Raw genomic sequence first — 18,879 nt, forward strand, 5'->3', positions numbered from 1 at the left:
GTCAGGCATGCAAAGTTTACGGACATTAGGAGTTAACTTATTGCATTTTTGCATATTAAAGAATTAGGAAAATAGAAGTATAAGTTTCCACTGATATATTAATGGAAAAAGCATTTAAAGCAGATGTGTAATTGCATTACATAAGTTCAGTGTAGCAAATGTACTGAGTACCTATTAAGGCCAGGTACTTCTGAGTATACAAATATAAAGAGGACACAGTTCACATTCCCCATGAGGTTATCATCTCATGGGAGTGGGGGGTGGTGAATAAGAGACACATTCTAATTACTTTAACGAAGAATGAGGTAAAACAGAGGAAACTGCCATTTAAGACAGCAAGTTGAATGCATGATTAGATCTGCTTCTTCCTGAAATCTCACCAAAATGACAGTGAAAGGATTTTTTTTAAAAGACACACAAGGACATAGACAACAGGAGGGAAGAAAACAAAATAAGAATATTGGGGGCTTCCCTGGTGGCGCAGTGGTTGAGAATCCGCTGGCCAATGCAGGGCACACGAGTTCGAGCCCTGGTCTGGGAAGATCCCACATGCTGCGGAGCAACTGGGCCCGTGAGCCACAACTACTGAGCCTGCGTGTCTGGAGCCTGTGCTCCGCAACAAGAGAGGCCGTGACAGTGAGAGGCCCGCGCACAGCGATGAAGAGTGGCCCCCGCTCGCCACAACTAGAGAAAGCCCTCGTACAGAAACAAAGACCCAACATAGCCATAAATAAATAAATAAATAAATTTATAAAAAAAAAAAAAGAATATTGGAAGTTGGAAAGCAGATGGACTAATGATAACTGACTTAGCAGAACCAGGAAAATTGAATCCTAAACCTGCAGTGGGAGGGAAAAAAAAAGCAAGTGAATTACATTATAGAACTCTCAAATAACCCAGGAAGTGGGGGACCTCAGGTACCTCTGAAAATGTAGGTGGAGGAGCTAAAAAGAAGATGATATTTGAAAGTTTGTTTACAATACCCTCCCTACAACTCTGTCTCACTCTGATTCCAGCAGAATACCCCTGAAGTTCTGATCTCTGGAGAAAGTGAAACAGAGGGAGTCTGGACCAAGAGGCACAAGCATATTTGAGGGCAGGAGTGTTTTACTAAAAATAGGGTAATTAAATAAAGGTTTACTAACAGAATGCAAAGACTGACAGTCTTTTTCCACTGCTAGGATCTCAGAATGCTGGCAGCCAGATAGCATATTGGCAAGTCTTCTCTGAAGAGCGTGATCTGCACAAGAGAAAAGATCTAAAATATTTCTGTTTTCAGTTCTTTGTTTTGAGTGACCATTCTGTGCATTGTAAGATGTTTAGTAGTCCTGGTCTCTACACACTAGATACCAGCAATACCCCTACCCCTGTTGCAACAACCAAAAATGTCTCTACACACTGCCAATGTCCCCAGTGGAGGAGGATAAATTGTCCCCAGTTGATAACCACTGGCCTATAGTGATCCCTACAGTCAAAAAGCCCTTTCCATGAGCTTCCATTCATCTTTGTAGTGCCTCTCTCTTAAATATAAGCAGAAAGAGCCAAAGTTCACCAGAAATCCAAGGAAAAATGAAGAAAAAAGCAGCTTGGAGGAACCAGGCTATGAGGAAGAAGAAAACTTTAAAGAGAGCATATAGCATCTACAAAAAAAGAACTACTGGAAATTAAAAATGTAGCAGCAGAAATGAAAACTTAGAAGCAGCACTGGAAAACAAAGGTAATGAAATCTCCAGAAAGTAGGGTAAAAAGACACAGAAATGGAAAAATAAGAGAGGACACAGAAGATGAGAAAATTAAAGTAACAGCCTAGGGGGACTATATCAGGAAGCAGCTTAAGTTGTTATAACAAAGAGACTCCAATATATAGTGGCTTAAATAGCAAAGAAGTTTATTTCTCTGTAGCCTAGGGTAGGTAAATGGCTCTGCTTTATGACCAGCTGGCTCTGTCATGCCAAACATTTTACATCCATATCCATCCCTGTAGCCAGGGCTGCTGTTTCAGTTGTTAACATTCCCTAACTAGCAGGAAGGAGGTCAATAAAAGTCAAAACTTAAAGATATGACTCATAAGGTACATGTATCACTTCTGTTCACATCTAGCTGCAAGGGAGGCTGGGGGATGTAGTCCTGCCTATGCCGTCAAAACTCAGGAGAGAGTTATTAAAAGGAAGAAGAGGATGGATATTGAAGGAAGTTGAGCAATTTCCTCGATAAAGTCTAACATCCAAATAAAAGGAGATCCAAAGAGAGAGAACCAGAGAAAATAGTGGAGAGAAAATCAGCAAATAAATATATATTACGATGACTAGGTTTTCCTGGGGTAAAAACCAATCCCTAAATCTTAGTAGCTTATAAAAACAAAGGTTTATTTCTCATTCAAGTTGAACATCCATCACAAGTCAGTCAGCTGGGAGTTCTGTTCTATGCTTTCTCACTTAGGCCAACAGAATCTCCATCATTTAGAAAAGTGTTAGTCATTGTGATGGGTGGGTGGGACCCCTGGTGAATCATACACTCATCTCTAAAGCTTCCACCTGTCATTCTTGCTCACATTTTACTGGCCAAATTAAGTCAAATGGCTAACCTAACTTCAAGTCAGGGCAACTTCAAGGGCACAGCAAAATGCAATCCTATTATGTGCACAGGAGAAACACTGGAAATATTTAGTGAAAAATATTAATGACTACCACAGCTCACCTAAATAACTGGTTCACTCTCCTTCCTGCAGGCAAAATACACTCATTCCCCCTCCAAGGGAAACAGCTCCAAAGTCCCATGTTGTCATTGTATAAAGCTCAAAGTCTAGACTCTATGTTTGAGTCTGGACTCACTTCTTTGGGTGATATGTGGTAGTCTCTATAGCAGATTCAAATGTGGCTCTTCTGGGTCCAAAGACCTATGAACTAAAAAGCTAACTTATCTGGTCTCATATACCAATACATGGTGGTAGAACAGGATCAGTATAAGCTTATAAATAGGAAGAATGGAGACACAGAGCAGACAGTAGGCCACTGCAAAAATGTAATAAAACAGTGGTTTCCAAACTATTTTTTTCCCCTAGTAGAACTTTTTAAAAAAATCTTATGTGGAATTCCAACATGTAAAGTAGATCAAAGTAAACTGCTCTGCTTGGGGATAGGAATGCTGCCTGATCTCCACTTACCCTCGACCTAGGGCTACTCTTGAGGAAGCTCCATGAAATCTTTAGAGGTCATGAAGCATAGTGGAAATGAAGTCATCAAAAGATACCCAGGTTTTGTTAGGGCAAAGAGGAAGAGAAAATATTGAGGGAAAGGAAGATTATGGACGATAGACTGTGACTTCCAAATGACCCAGTGGAATGATTTGGGAAGGTGGGAAGCCATGGGAGACTGGGTCAGGTGAGGAGATGTATAAGGTGGTATGTGCTCTCTCTTTTCATCGTACTGGATTAAGCAATGCCCCAACAATTTTAAGCTCAGCCTTTATGCTGCTCTATGCTTTCACCTGAACAGCTGACCGTTGCTGAAGAGAACACATAATTAGGCCGACTGGTCAAACCTTAAAATTGTGTCCACAAATCTCAAATAGGCATTCAATATTGGCTGGCAATCTTGTCACACTTACCTAATATGTTCACTTTCTCACTATCTAAAACAATTATTTCACCTTCTTTTCAAGCCTTGAGCTTCTTATTCTCCACCCTCCCCAAATGAAATCATCTTTCAATAAATATTTATTGAGCATCTATTAAGTGCCAAGCACTGTTCTAAGTACTAGAGATAGAGCAGTGGAACAACAACAACAAAAATCCAGTGGAAGGAGATAGAAAATAAATATATAGAATTTTGTATAGTATTAAGGGCTATGGAGAAGCAGAAAGCCAGTTGGGGGAAAGAGCATGCTGTTGGGAGTGGCCGATCATGTAGATTCTTCTAGGACATAGTAAAGACTCTGCCTTTAACTTTGAGTGAGATGTATAGCCACTGGTGTGGTCAGAGCATAAGGGATGATATCACCCAACTGAGGCTTTGAAAGGATCACTTTGCCTGTATGGTTGAGTAGACCACAGGGGAGAAAGACTGTTAGCAGGGAGACTGGTTATTGGCCTTGATCTCTGAGCTCTTCTGATCATCTTTGACTACCTTCTTGGCTTATATCCTTAGTTTTCCTCCATTCTACATATTTTGAAGGAAAGAACTGTCAAAATACAATTTTCAAAAAGATAAAAACATGACTCTCATACAAATAGAGAATAAAAATGTGTCAAGTATTTATTAGCTCATTAATGTTTCTCAAACTGAATAAAGGCACTGAAAAAAAGAAAGAATATTGCTAGGTTAGATGCAAAACATGCTAATGTCCCTTAGGGTAATCAAACCATAATCTTTGGGGTTATCTTTCCTAGCAGAGAGAAATCTACACATTAACATGTAGCTTCATAGTGTCTGAGCTCTAATTAAATAGTAAAGAGCCAAACACAGGTTCATTCTCCTAGACTTGAAAATTAAGTAATCCTTGCTTGCCCCAGTGTAGTGACTCTTTTGCTTTACTTCTAAATTTGGGGTAAATTTTCTTAAAAAATTTCCATGAAAACAAATTTTTGAGAAGTCTCATAGATAGTCTTGATTCACATTTTTAACTTACTAGAGGAATCTGGGATGGTACTAAGGTCAATTTCTCTTCTTCTCTGGGTTTCTTGCCTTTTTTCTTTGATCTCTATCCTTTGCTGTTGCACTAATGTATGTAAGAGATGCAAAGTACCTGCATTTAGGCAGTGGCATTCCTTTGGTTATTAAGTTTACACTCAGAACAAGACCTTTTCTTGATCCTATTCTGATATTCCAGGGCTATTATGCATATCATCTATGAAAATAATCTTCTTCAACAATCATTAATTAATCAGTGTCTCAATCTCTGGTTGACTTACTTTACCTCCAGGGATTCAACCACCACAACGATTCCCAATTCTAAATCTCTAACCTAGGCCACTCTACTATATACCAGATATGTAATTTAAAGTGCTCCCTGGGTATCTCTATCAGAAGCATCCTGAACTGACAATTCCAGTTGAATTCATTGTTTCTATTCCAGTCCAAATGTATTCCACTCTTCCAATATTTCTATTCTATTCCTGTCCATGGCACCACCATTTACCCAGTTATCTAAACTTGTAAACTTCGAGTCATCACTGGTTCACATGCCCATATCTACATAACCATCAATTCTCGTTCTTCTCTATCATAACTATCTCTTTAATCTAATCCCTCTTCTCTCCCACTTCCACCTCAGCCTCCTTTAGGCCTTTAATGTAGTTACTTTAATTAGGCTTTAGTCTTAGTACTGTTAAAAAAAAAAAATCTCCACTGCTGTGAGTGTTCTCTTCCTAAAATGCCTGTATGATTATATCATTGTCCTGCTTAAATCTTTTAATGGTTCCCCATTGCCTACAGGATAAAACTTATGTCACTCTTCTCAGAAAGATATACATACGTACAAAATTCTATGAAAAACTTTCGTAGGATTCACAAATGCCCTGAACCCACTGATAGCTGACAAGGTAAGAAACTATCTTTTCATTTTTATTAATTTTTTGAGTAAGAATAATATTCACACGGAACAAAAATTTAAAAGTAATAAAGTTTACAATGAACAGTCTCTCTTCTAGCCCTGTTCCCATACTACTCAATTCAATTCCTCTTCTATCAAAGTGACCAAACTTAGTGTATCCTTCTGGAGACAGTCCATGCATATGTATGCATGAGCATTAAAAATTCTTTTTCTTGACACTTTCTTTTTTTCCATTTAATTTATGTTGGCAATTGTTCCACATTGGGTACATAAGACGTCAAATGCACAGAATTCTATTGCACTGCTGTACCCTAATTTTTTTACAATGTATTTTAAATTTTGAAACAATATCAAGCTTACAAAAAAGTTGGAAGCACAGTACAAATCATTTCTTTCCAGAACCAACTGAAAGTAAGTTGCTGAATCAAAACGACAATGAGATATCACCTCACACTGGTCAGAATGGCTACCATCAAAAAATCTACAAATGATAAATGCTGGAGAGGGTGTAGAGAAAAGAGAACCCTCTTACACTGTTGGTGGGAATGTAAATTGGTGCATCCACTATGGAAAAAAGTATGGAGGTCCCTTAAAAAACTAAAAATAGAGCTACCATATGATCCAGCAATCCCACTCCTGGGCATATATCCAGAAAAGATGAAAAACTCTAATTTGAAAAGGTACATGCATCCCAATGTTCACAGCAGCACTATTTACAATAGCCAAGACATGGAAGCAACCTAAGCGTCCACTGACAGATGAATGGCTAAAGAAGATGTGGTACATATATACAATGGAATACTACTCAGCCATAAAAAGAATGAAATATTGCCATTTGCAGCAACATGGATGTACCTAGAGAACATCATACTAAGTGAAGTAAGTCAGACAAAGACAAATATTATACGATATCACTTACAGGTGGAATCTAAAAAATAATACAAATGAATGTATATACAAAGCATAAACAGACTCACAGACAGAAAACAAACTTATGGTTACCAAAGGGGAAAGGGAGGGGGAGAGGGATAAATTAAGAGTATGGGATTAACAGATACACACTACTGTATATAAAACAGATAAGCAACAAGGATTTACTGTATAACACAGGGAATAATATTCAATATCTTGTAATAACCTATAATGGAAAATAATCTGAAAAAAAATATATGACTGAATCACTTTGCTGTACACCTGAAACTAACACAGTATTGTAAATCAACTATACCTCAAAAAAAGGTAAGTTGCTGCCCTGATGTCCTATCACCCCTGAATGCTTTCCTGTGTATTTTATATTTACAAATAAAAACATTCTCTTGCATAACCACAATACAATTATAAAAATCAGGAAATTAACATTATACATTACTACCATCTAATTCTCAGATCCCATTCAAATTTCGCTAGTTGTCTGAATAATGTCCTTTATGTCAGGTGCAATTTCTCAATCTTTTCTTGACTCTTGTAGGCATAACACTATAGATTACAGGCTAGATATTTTGCAGAATGAAACAACTTGATTTATCTGATGTTTTCTCATGATTAGAATCAGGTTATGCATCTTTGGTAGGAATATATAGAATTGGTGCTATGTTCTTCTAAATGCATTCTATCAGGTGGCATACAATTTCTATCTGTCCCATTATGATGACGTTCATGTTGATCATTTGATTAATGTGGGATCTGACAGACTTCTCCACTGTAAATTTACTCATTTTTTCCATTTATAATTAATACATATTTTTTGAGCAGATGACTTTGAAAATATGTAAATATTTTAATCCCCATGAAACATTCAGCTTATTCATTTATTTAAATATATCACTATAGGTTCCTGGTTTCCTGTTTTATTCAATGGTTTACGACCCATTGACCACCATTATTTGTTTTGATGCTCAAATTATTCCAGATTTGGCCAGTGGGAGCCTAGTTAAGCTGGCTTCTGTGTGTTCTTGACACGTCCCCATCATTCTTTCAGCACTTCCTTACTTTCTGGTACAAAAAGATGATCCAGGCTAAACTTCTGCTTTTCCTACCCCAGCGGTAGAATTGGCTATTTCTCCAAGGATTCTTGATTCCTTTTAGTGGAGAATGACATTTAGAAGCCACAATCTATTTCTATATGTATTTGCAGCCACTAATAATACATACATTGCTAATTTTAATCCAACACTACAGAGTTCATTCTACTTTTCTCCCTTTTCATATTTGTAACTCCCTTCTTGGACAATGAGAAACCAGACTCCCATTATCCTTAATATATTTACCTATTTGATCAATCCTTCTGAAGGTAAGCAAACTCCCAGTCACTGCTGTACCCTCCCTTACAGGGAAACCCTTCTTACCCAACTCAGGATCCAATACCCTGCATCAGGATTCCCCGTCCCCCCACACCGTCATGTCTTCCTCTTCTTCCCTGTGCTCTGACACCCCTCTCTGGGCCTCTGACACCCCCACCCGACCAAGCATGGATGCCAACCTTACGCTACTTGATCTAACAGCTTTAGGATGGAATTGCTCCAGGAAGGGAAGTTTGAAATTGAGCGGTTTGCCCAGGATTTTCCAGGTTTTTGCATTGGATGCAGGTTTGTGCTGCACTCCAGGAACTCCTTCAGTCCTAAGGAAACCTGGACATTAGCCACCCCAGTAAAATAAGTTGTCTTAATTTTCTCAAATGTCATCCTATAACTTTTAGGTCTTTCTACATGTTAGAATTACCATTCTTAAGAGTTCTTTAGGAACCATTATGAGTAAATTATTAAACCTCCGTGGAAAGTAATATAGCACAATCAACAACATCACAAATGCACATACTCTCTGACCCAGCAAGTCTACTGCTAGGAATTTATCTTAAACATATACCAACCTGTATAGATATGATTATTACCTGCAATATTGTTTGTAATAGTAAAAGAATAAACAGGCATGTTAAAGAAATTATGGAACTTTTCTCCCTTCCCATTAGGAACACAAAACAATAATCAAACAGACTGGCTAAAAAAGTAACTCTACCAACTCTCAGAAACATAAATTAGCACCATAAGATGAATAGGAATTAGTACAGTAGCTCTGCAATTTACAAGGCAAAAACGAAAGCGGGATGACACAAAACAGCCAGGAAATAATTCTTCTACCAAAGCTGTTAGCAGATACTTGTCAGAAAACCGTTTTCCAGGTCATTAGCTAAATTCTTTTTACAGCCCAGTAGTGGTATCAGGACGCTTTTCAGAGTGTCCCCAAAGATTGCCCTGGGCTTGTCAGAAACTGGATAGGAGTTTGAAATTGAGCGGTTTGGCGAGGATTTTCCAGATTTTTGCACTGGGATACAGGCTTGTGCTGCACCCCAGGAACCCCTTCAGTCGCAAGGAAACCTGGACATTAGCCACCCAAGGACCAGGCTACACAGTGAGAGAACTTAGACCGGCGCTGTCCGACACAGCACCGCTCGCCAGATAGGGCTATTTACATTCACATTAAATACAGTTAAAAATTCAGTTCCCCGATGGCAGTAGCCACATTACGAGTGCTCCACAGCCGCAAGTGGCTAGTGGCTACCGTATGAGCGCAGATACAGAATCTTTCCATCACCTCAAGAAGTCTATCGGACAGCGCTGACACAGCTGAGTTTAAGAAAAAAAAAAAGCTTGTAAGCCGCTAGGCTCCACTATCAAAAATAATCAACACACGTCATTACTCTTTCCAAATATTTTGAGGGGGAAAATTATACTGAGAAATACCAAGTAAAAAAAACCTGCCAAGGCATGTGCCAGCAGGCTTTCTCAGGGAACTCACTCGTAATTCCCACGGCGGAGGCCGTCCGTCTTTCTGTGGCACATAACTCCTCAGACTTCTAGAACTCAGCGAACAACTAAAGAGGTGGGCAACCGAGGGCAAGACCCCCGAGCTTTAACGGCTAAAAGCGGCCGACGCCTGTATTCATAGGGCAGGCGAGCCTCAGCTCGGGGCTCCACAGCCGACGCCACCCGGGTCTCGCGCGCCCCTCGGTCAGGCGCTTGGCACAGGATGAGAGCGCGAAACCGCCCGTGTGGGCGCGCTCCCGCACACGCGCCGGTCCGCTGCGCGAGAGTCTCTCTGCAGCCAATGGGGCGGGGCGCCGCGCGCCGGAGGCGGGGCCGTGACGCGCGCGCCTCGTGACCCTGCTCGCGGCCTGCGCCCAAGGAAGCCGGAAGCGGCCGCTGTCCGCAGCACAGACTAGGGGCGGAGAGGTGGAGGTCTGCGCCTTGGGGTTCGTGAACCCCGCGATGGACCCGGACCGGACAGTCGCGCGGCGGAGGTCATCGTTGCTGCTGCTGCGGCTGCTATTGGTGGCGCTGCTGTGGTCGGGGCTGGCTCTGGGCACCTTCTCCTTGGGCAGCAGTTCCCACCGGGTCCTCCACGACCTCCTGTCGGAGGAGCAGTTGCTGAAGGTGGAGGACTTGTCCCTGGCTCTACTGCAGGGCGGAAGGATGGGGCCACTGTCACTACCCCCAGACTTGCCGGATTTGGATCCCGAGTGCCGGGAGCTGCTGCTGGACTTCGCCAACAGCAGCGCAGAGCTGACCGGGTGTCTAGTGCGCGGCGCCCGGCCGGTGCGCCTCTGTCAGACCTGCTATCCCCTCTTCCAACAGGTCGCCAGCAAGATGGACAACATCAGCCGAGCCGTGGGGGTGGGTAGAAGGCACACCCGGGACCTCTGGCGTGGATTGTTGGAAAGGGAGGAGGATGGAATGATGGTTAACTTGGGGTGGGGGGGTGCTCAGTTTCCCCATTTGTGAGAAAAGGGGGTTGGATTGGGACTGTGGAGTTAGGGGCATCAGAAAAGTGGGTGGCATTATGGGGCTTGGGGTTTGGATTTTTGCTTCCATGGCTGCTGTTGGGCATCTTTTGGTACATATTTGCAGATAGGTATGACTAGTTTTCTTGGGGCTTCTGCACGCCAACTCTACCTTTCTTCACCTCTTTCCCCCCCAGTCTGCCGCAGCTTCTTCCCATCTCCACCTGGAGTTCCCAGGAAGGACTCTTTCCTGAAACCCCAGGTGGAGTGGGGAAACTATAGTGTGCTGGTGGTAAGGAACTTGAGCTTTGTAGCCAGGCATTTTCAGATCCACCACTTTCTAGCAGTTTGACCTTGGATTAATTACCTTGGAGTCTATCTTGGAGTTTCCTCCTCTGTAGAATAGAGAAAAGCCGCTGCCAGATGTGACTGTTAAAAAAATAAAAAGAGATAATGCATGAGAGTTCATTTTAGTCATTAATACAGCCTGGAGCCATTCTGCCAGGAGACCAGTTCTTCTCTGCTTATTCGAGGTGTACTCTGGGCAATTTATATTCTCTGTAACTGTTGTCTCATCTGTAAGATGGGTGTGAGAGGAACTCTGAGAAAACTATTACTACACATAGTAATAGTTCTCAGTAAATGGGAACTAAAATCTTACAAAATGGTAAATCTGCCCTCCACTCTTGGTACTCTTAGAGCTCTTCTGGTCATGTGGTTGGTGCTGTGAGGGTCTTGATTAAAAGAAAGAAAGAGAAAGAAAGAAAGGGAGGAAGGGAGGAAGGAAGGAAGGCAGGCAGGCACAGAGACATGTCCTTGTTCCTAAGTACCTTATAGGGGCTAGAGTAGGAAAGGATTAGAGTGTCAGGGCTGGCGGGAGTCATGAGGTATGGGCTGGATATGCCTTGTAAAGGAAAAACAGGAGAAATGACTTTGCGTTTATGGAGTGGAAAGTTCCTCTTGTACTGAGAAAAAAAGTCTCATGAAAATGTGGTTGGAATTATTTCATAAATCATAGTTGATTTGACAAAATATAAACATATAGAGTTGCATCCTACTTTGTCAGCCTGATATTACTTGACATAAATATGTATTTTTTACAAAAATAGGGAATTTATTTGCATTAAATAAATTCTGTGGCCGGTCTCTGTAAAGAGCTACTTTTCAAGGTACTTTAAGTAAATGTAGGCCTACATGCAGTATTTTTCAGGCATACTTCTACTGGGTATAGCAAGGGCTATATATGTGTGTGTGTGTGTGTGTGTGTGTGTGTGTGTGTGTGTATACATATATATATAGTATATCTCACCATGATTTTAAAGTAGAACACCAAAGACTTGTCCCTGTCAACTACAGCAGGATATGATATGGCATCATATTCTGTTTTAAGCAATTAGGTGCATTGTTCTGTGGCCAGAATGACTGTGAGTCATTCTTTCTCACCTCTTTAGGATGAATCCATGTCCATGGATTGATTGAGAGGAGGGGATTATAACAAGGAGAAAAAGAATCAAAGGTAGAAATTAGCAAGCTATTTCTGTGGTACAGCAAGCTGATTCATTTAACTGTAATAGAGTTATCTGATGAGAATTCTATTTTCTAGTCACTTCCTCTTGGAATTACTGGGTCAAGGACTCCATATAGTTTTATTATCTCAAGGTAAAGAATACAGTGATTTGTGAAACCTGAATAGTAGAATTGACGGATTCCCTCTTACTTAGAGTCATACTTTCTTCTTTAATTTAAACTGAATAGAGATGTAGTTTCATTGAGCTGTTCAGCATCACCAGAGTGGTTGCCAGGATGCTTTGGCCCCCCAAATTCTCAATTGCTAATCTTCATCTTATTATACTTGGTTTGTTTAAAATTTATATAAGCAGATGGATAGACATATAGATATGTGTATATATATATATATATATATATATATATATTACCTATGATTGGAGGTATGTATCTAGAAGTGTTCAACATAGTTTTAGTGTAGATTAATAAATTGTTAGGAATATAGGGAGAAAATTGGAACATAGCATAACGTAATCTATGTCTTTCATTGGAGATCAGAAAATGTAGTGCTTCTCATTCACTAAAAAAAAAAATTATTGAGTACCTATTATGTGCAGGGTAGTGGTAGTAACTAGGGATATAGCTGTGAATGAGCAGAGCTTGTAGTCTGGTAGGGGAAACAGACATTAAACATATTGTTATAAAAGTAATTATTTAATTCAGGTTTGTTAAGTGTTGCAAAGAAAAAAATCCCAGATGCCACCAAAACGTATAACAAGAATGCTGATCTTGAGCATTCAAGATCAGCTGGGAGTAGATAGAAGTGGTCAGTGATTAAAGGTGACAACTAAAATTTGAGAAGGTCGAGGAGGAGAGAGAATGTATACATGTAACGAAGTATCAGGTGTGAAGACTCTGAATGGGAGTCTGGTGTATTTGAGGACTAGAAAGAACTTAAAGCACTGTGAACCAGGAGGAGACTAGTGATCTGAGCCTGAGGAAGTGGGCAGGTGCCAGGTCATATTACCTATAGGGTAGTACTAAGGGTTTTAGTCTTTGATTTTAAAGCAGTGTGATATTACTGAAGGGTTTAATTCTGTGAATGATATGATCCGATTTGTACTTTAAAAGGTCATTATGGCTACATGAGAGAAAATGGAGGGGACAGGGACTGGGGAGGGTAGGGAAAGAGTATGTGTGGGGAAATGAATTAAGAGACTCTTGCAGTGATGTGAGAAATGTTGGTGGCTAGGCTACATGTGGGCCATTGTGACGGGGAGAAATGGATAGATTTCAGAGATATTTAGGAGGTAGAACTGACAAAACTTGGTAGTTATTTGAATATGGAATGTGAAGGAAAGGAACGATGATTTCCAGGGTTTTAATAAGAGCAGCTTAGTGAATAGGGTTGCTATTTAGTAAGATGGAGGGAGGAACCTGTTTGGTGGGGGAAGATCATGAACTTGATATTGAACTTGTTGATTCTGAGGTGTTTATGAGACATCTAGGTGGAGATGTTGCATATGTGGTTGAATATGTATGTCTAGAGATGTGGATTGGGGATAATCGGTTTGGGAGTAGTCAGCTTAAAAGTAGTGTTTGAAACCATGGTATGATGAGTTTGAGTAAGAAGTGAGAATACATAAGAAATGCTGGGTTGAAGATTTGGTTAGAGGATAAAATATTGAAAGAGACCAAGAAAGAAGAGTCGGAGAGATTAAGAAAAATCAGGAGAATGTGCTGTCCTATAAAAGGGAAAAGGGAAGGGGTGGTTATTTGTGTCAAATCCAGCTGAGAGGACCAGAAGTGAATCTATCAACATTGGCATTCTTGGTGCCATAAGAGCCATTTTGAGGGAGCACTTGGGGGTGAGAGTAAGATTAAAGTAGATTAAATAGTGAATGGAAGATGAGGAAGTGGGAATTGTGATACTGCACAACTAAAAGTTTGGCCATAAGGAAGAGATAAGAAAGAGAGGTCACTAAAGAGGAATTGAGACTCAGGGATTTTCTTTTAATTTCTTTTTGTTCCTTTGTCCCTCCATCCCTCTGTCTCTACTTCCCTTCTTCCTTTCTTAAGATGGGAGAGACCTGAACATGTTTAAATGCTGATAGGAAGAATCCTATAGAGAGAGTGAAGATATAGAAAACAGTGGGAAAGTAAACAAGGTCAGTTTTCCTGAGAAGGCAGAGTAGTTGAGATCTAAGGCATCCACAGAGAGAGAGAGAGAGAGAGAGAGAGAGATGAGCCTTTGACAGGGGCAGGCACGTTCTGCGCTCTAACAGGAGGGTAGAAGGAGAGGTTGGGTGTAGAGGGGTAGGCAGATCAGAGTTTCAGCTTGATGGTCTCTGTTTTCACTGTCAACCAGGAGGCTAGATCTTCACTTGAGAGTAAAGGGTGAGAGGGATATCAGAGTTTCAAGGGAGAGTGGAGAAGATTGCAATAGTGCTGTTAAAGGGGGGAGAATGAGCAGACAGGCAAGTGAGGAGTACAGTTTGGGATTATGGATTTATTGTGGAAATAATCTGCTTGGTTGTTTGCATTTTGCCAAATAGGCATGATGAAAGTGGATTGTTGGATTCATTGTGGTTAGGTTTCTGCTAAGTGGTTGTGACAGATTTGAGTATTAAAAGTTCTAAATATAAACCAAAGGCCAATGTTTTTTGTCATGTGCTAGGTGTTGGGAATACAAAGATATAAGACAAAGTTTCCATCCTAAAGGAACTTTTGTCCAGATGAGGAACCTAGACATATATAGGTGGATATCATGCTTTAGGAAACTGAGCCTCAGAGTGATTCAGTAAGTTACCCAAGGCCATGCAGTGAAAGAGGCTGGGTTTGAATCCAAAAGGATACCACTGCCTATTTCATAGAGTTGTTACAAGGATTAATTGAGTTATACATTTAGAGCTTTTAGAACCATTAGGTATTCAAAAGTACATCATCATTGTTGGGATTATTCATCACTTACCTTCCATTCTCACTGTTGCTACTGTCTTCTCATTATACATGAACTATGGAAATAGTCTATTTAGTCTCCTGCTTCACCCTACATATTGTGATATAGACCTATGCTCTCCAAACTCTGCTTTTCATGCCATCTTCCTCAAAAATCTTAAAAAGTTTCCCACTGTGTGACTCTCATAACCCTCAAGACCCTTCATTACCTTGCCCTGACTTCTCCCTATACTGCCTCTACTTTCGTAGAGGTAACTTCCACTGGCCTCCTGAATACTCCCTGAATACTACATAACCATTCCTATTTTCACCCCTCGATCATTTTATTTACCCCATTTTAGAACCTTCTTCCCTTTCTTAGTATAGGGCTTAGTTCAAATCCTGCTTTCTCCATGAACTCTCCTTATTTCTCCCAACTACACTGATGTCTTCCTCAACTGAACTATTCCTCACATTGACCACTCATACAGCTTATTCTGTATTGATTTTTTTTTCTTTATACAGCAGGTTCTTATTGGTCATCAGTTTTATACACATCAGTGTATACATGTCAATCCCAATCTCCCAATTCATCCCACCACCACCCCCCCCCACCACACCACGGCTATCCCCCCTTGGTGTCCATACATTTGTTCTCTACATCTGTGTCTCAATTTCTTCCCTGCAAACCGGTTCATCTGTACCATTTTTCTAGGTTCCACATATATGCATTAATATACGATATTTGTTTTTCTCTTTCTGACTTACTTCACTCTGTATGACGGTCTCTAGATCCATCCACGTCTCAACAAATGACCCAATTTCGTTCCTTTTTATGGCTGAGTAATATTCCATTGTATATATGTACTACAACTTCTTTATCCATTCGTCTGTCAATGGGCATTTAGGTTGCTTCCATGACCTGGCTATTGTAAATAGTGCTGCAGTGAACATTGGGGTGCATGTGTCTTTTTGAATTATGGTTTTCTCTGGGTATATGCCCAGTAGTGGGATTGCTGGATCATATGGTAATTCTATTTTTAGTTTTTTAAGGAACCTCCATACTGTTCTCCATAGTGGCTGTATCAGATTACATTCCCACCAACAGGGCAAGAGGGTTCCCTTATCTCCACACCCTCTCCAGCATTTATTGTTTGTAGACTTTCTGACGCCCATTCTAACTGGTGTGAGGTGACACCTCATTGTAGTTTTGATTTGCATTTCTCTAATAATTAGTGATGTTGAGCAGCTTTTCATGTGCTTCTTGGCCATCTGTATGTCTTCTTTGGAGAAGTGTCTATTTAGGTCTTCTGCCCATTTTTGGATTGGGTTGTTTGTTTTTTTAATATTGAGCTGCATGAGCTGTTTATATATTTTGGAGATTAATCCTTTGTCCGTTGATTCGTTTGCAAATATTTTCTCCCATTCTGAGGGTTGTCTTTTCGTCTTGTTTATGGTTTCGTTTGCTGTGCAAAAGCTTTTAAGTTTCATTAGGTCCCATTTGTTTATTTTTGTTTTTATTTCCATTACTCTAGGAGGTGGATCAAAAAAGATCTTGCTGTGATTTATGTCAAAGAGTGTTCTTCCTATGTTTTCCTCTAAGAGTTTTATAATGTCCGGTCTTACATTTAGGTCTCTAATCCATTTTGAGTTTATTTTTGTGTATGGTGTTAGGGAGTGTTCTAATTTCGTTCTTTTACATGTAGCTGTCCATTTTCCCCAGCACCACTTATTGAAGAGACTGTCTTTTCTCCATTGTATATCCTTGCCTCCTTTGTCATAGATTAGTTGACCATAGGTGTGTGGGTTTACCTCTGGGCTTTCTATCTTGTTCCATTGATCTATGTTTCTGTTTTTGTTCCAGTACCATATTGTCTTGATTACTGTAGCTTTGTAGTATAGTCTGAAGTCAGAGAGTCTGATTCCTCCAGCTCCGTTTTTTTCCCTCAAGACTGCTTTGGCTATTCGGGGTCTTTTGTGTCTCCATACAAATTTTAAGATTTTTTATTCTAGTTCCGTAAAAAATGCCATTGGTAATTTGATAGGGATTGCATTGAATCTGTAGATTGCTTTGGGTAGTATACTCATTTTCACAATATTGATTCTTCCAATCCAAGAACATGGTATATCTCTCCATCTGTTGGTATCATCTTTAATTTCTTTCATCAGTGTCTTATAGTTTTCTGCATACAGGTCTTTTGTCTCTCTAGGTAGGTTTATTCCTAGGTATTTTATTCTTTTTGTTGCAGTGGTAAATGGGAGTGTTTCCTTAATTTTTCTTTCAGATTCCTCATCATTAGTGTATAGGAATGCAAGAGATTTCTGTGCATTAATTTTGTATCCTGCAACTTTACTAAATTCATTGATTAGCTCTAATAGTTTTCTGGTGGCATCTTTAGGATTCTCTATGTATAGTATCATGTCATCTGCAAACAGTGACAGTTTTACTTCTTCTTTTCTAATTTGTATTCCTTTTATTTCTTTTTCTTCTCTGATTGCCGAGGCTAGGACTTCCAAAACTATGTTGAATAATAGTGGTGAGAGTGGACATCCTTGTCTCGTTCCTGATCTTAGAGGAAATGCTTTCAGTTTTTCACCATTGAGAATGATGTTTGCTGTGGGTTTGTCATATATGGCCTTTATTATGTTGAGGTAGGTTCCCTCTATGCCCACTTTCTGGAGAGTTTTTATCAGAAATGGGTGTTGAATTTTGTCGAAAGCTTTCTCTGCATCTATTGAGATGATCATATGGTTTTTATTCTTCAATTTGTTAATATGGTGTATCACATTGATTGATTTGTGTATGTTGAATAATCCTTGCATCCCTGGGAGAAATTCCACTTGATCATGGTGTATGATCCTTTTAATGTGTTGTTGGATTCTGTTTACTATTTTGTTAAGGCTTTTTGCATCTATATTCATCAGTGATAGTGGTCTGTAATTTTCTTTTTTTGTAGTATCTTTGTCTGGTTTTGGTATCAGGGTGATGGTGGCCTCATAGAATGAGTTTGGGAGTGTTCCTTCCTCCACAATTTTTTGGAAGAGTTTGAGAAGGATGGGTATTAGCTCTTCTCTAAATGTTTGATAGAGTTCACCTGTGAAGCCATCTGGTCCTGGACTTCTGTTTGTTGGAAGATTTTTAATCACAGTTTCAATTTCATTACTTGTGATTGGTCTGTTCATATTTTCTGTTTCTTCCTGGTTCAGTCTTGGAAGGTTATACCTTTCTAAGAATTTGTCCACTTCTTCCAGGATGTCCATTTTATTGGCATAGAGTTGCTTGTAGTAGTCTCTTAGGATGCTTTGTATTTCTGCAGTGTCTGTTGTAACTTCTCCTTTTTCATTTCTAATTTTATTGATTTGAGTCCTCTCCCTCTTTTTGTTGATGAGTCTGGCTAATGGTTTATCAATTTTGTTTATCTTCTCAAAGAACCAGCTTTTAGTTTTATTGATCTTTGCTATTGTTTTCTTTGTTTCTATTTCATTTATTTCTGCTCTGATCTTTATGATTTCTTTCCCTCTGCTAACTTTGGGTTTTGTTTGTTCTTCTTTCTCTAGTTCCTTTAGGTGTAAGGTTAGATTGTTTATTTGAGATTTTTCTTGTTTCTTGAGGTAGGCTTGTATAGCTATAAACTTCCCTCTTAGAACTGCCTTTGCTGTGTCCCAGAGGTTTTGGATTGTCGTGTTTTCATTGTCATTTGTCTCTAGGTATTTTTTGATTTCCTCTTTGATTTCTTCAGTGATCTCTTGGTTATTTAGTAACGTATTGTTTATCCTCCATGTGTTTGTGTTTTTTACGTTTTTTCCCCTGTAATTCACTTCTAATCTCATAGCGTTGTGGTCAGAAAAGATGCTTGATATGATTTCAATTTTCTTAAATTTACTGAGGCTTGATTTGTGACCTATGATGTGATCTATCCTGGAGAATGTTCCATGCGCACTTGAGAAGAAAGTGTAGTCTGCTGTTTTTGGATGGAATGTCCTATAAATATCAATTAAATCTATCTGGTCTATTGTGTCATTTAAAGCTTCTGTTTCCTTATTTATTTTCATTTTGGATGATCTGTCCATTGGTGTAAGTGGGGTGTTAAAGTCCCCCACTATTATTGTGT

General features: G+C 39.8%; 1 protein-coding gene across 1 annotated transcript in view; it reads left to right on the top strand.

The window, feature by feature from the left end:
- The first annotated feature begins 9,729 nt into the window (after positions 1 to 9,729).
- OSTM1 (osteoclastogenesis associated transmembrane protein 1) overlaps positions 9,730 to 18,879 on the top strand; it is a 36,924-nt gene continuing 27,774 nt past the window's right edge. The window contains exon 1 of the mRNA XM_059942007.1: positions 9,730 to 10,217. Within this exon, the coding sequence (XP_059797990.1) occupies positions 9,813 to 10,217 (405 nt within the window). The 5' untranslated portion in view covers positions 9,730 to 9,812. The remainder of the gene's footprint in view (positions 10,218 to 18,879) is intronic.

The sequence above is a fragment of the Balaenoptera ricei genome, chromosome 12 (assembly GCF_028023285.1).
Source record: "Balaenoptera ricei isolate mBalRic1 chromosome 12, mBalRic1.hap2, whole genome shotgun sequence".
Taxonomy (NCBI): Eukaryota; Metazoa; Chordata; class Mammalia; order Artiodactyla; family Balaenopteridae; genus Balaenoptera; species Balaenoptera ricei.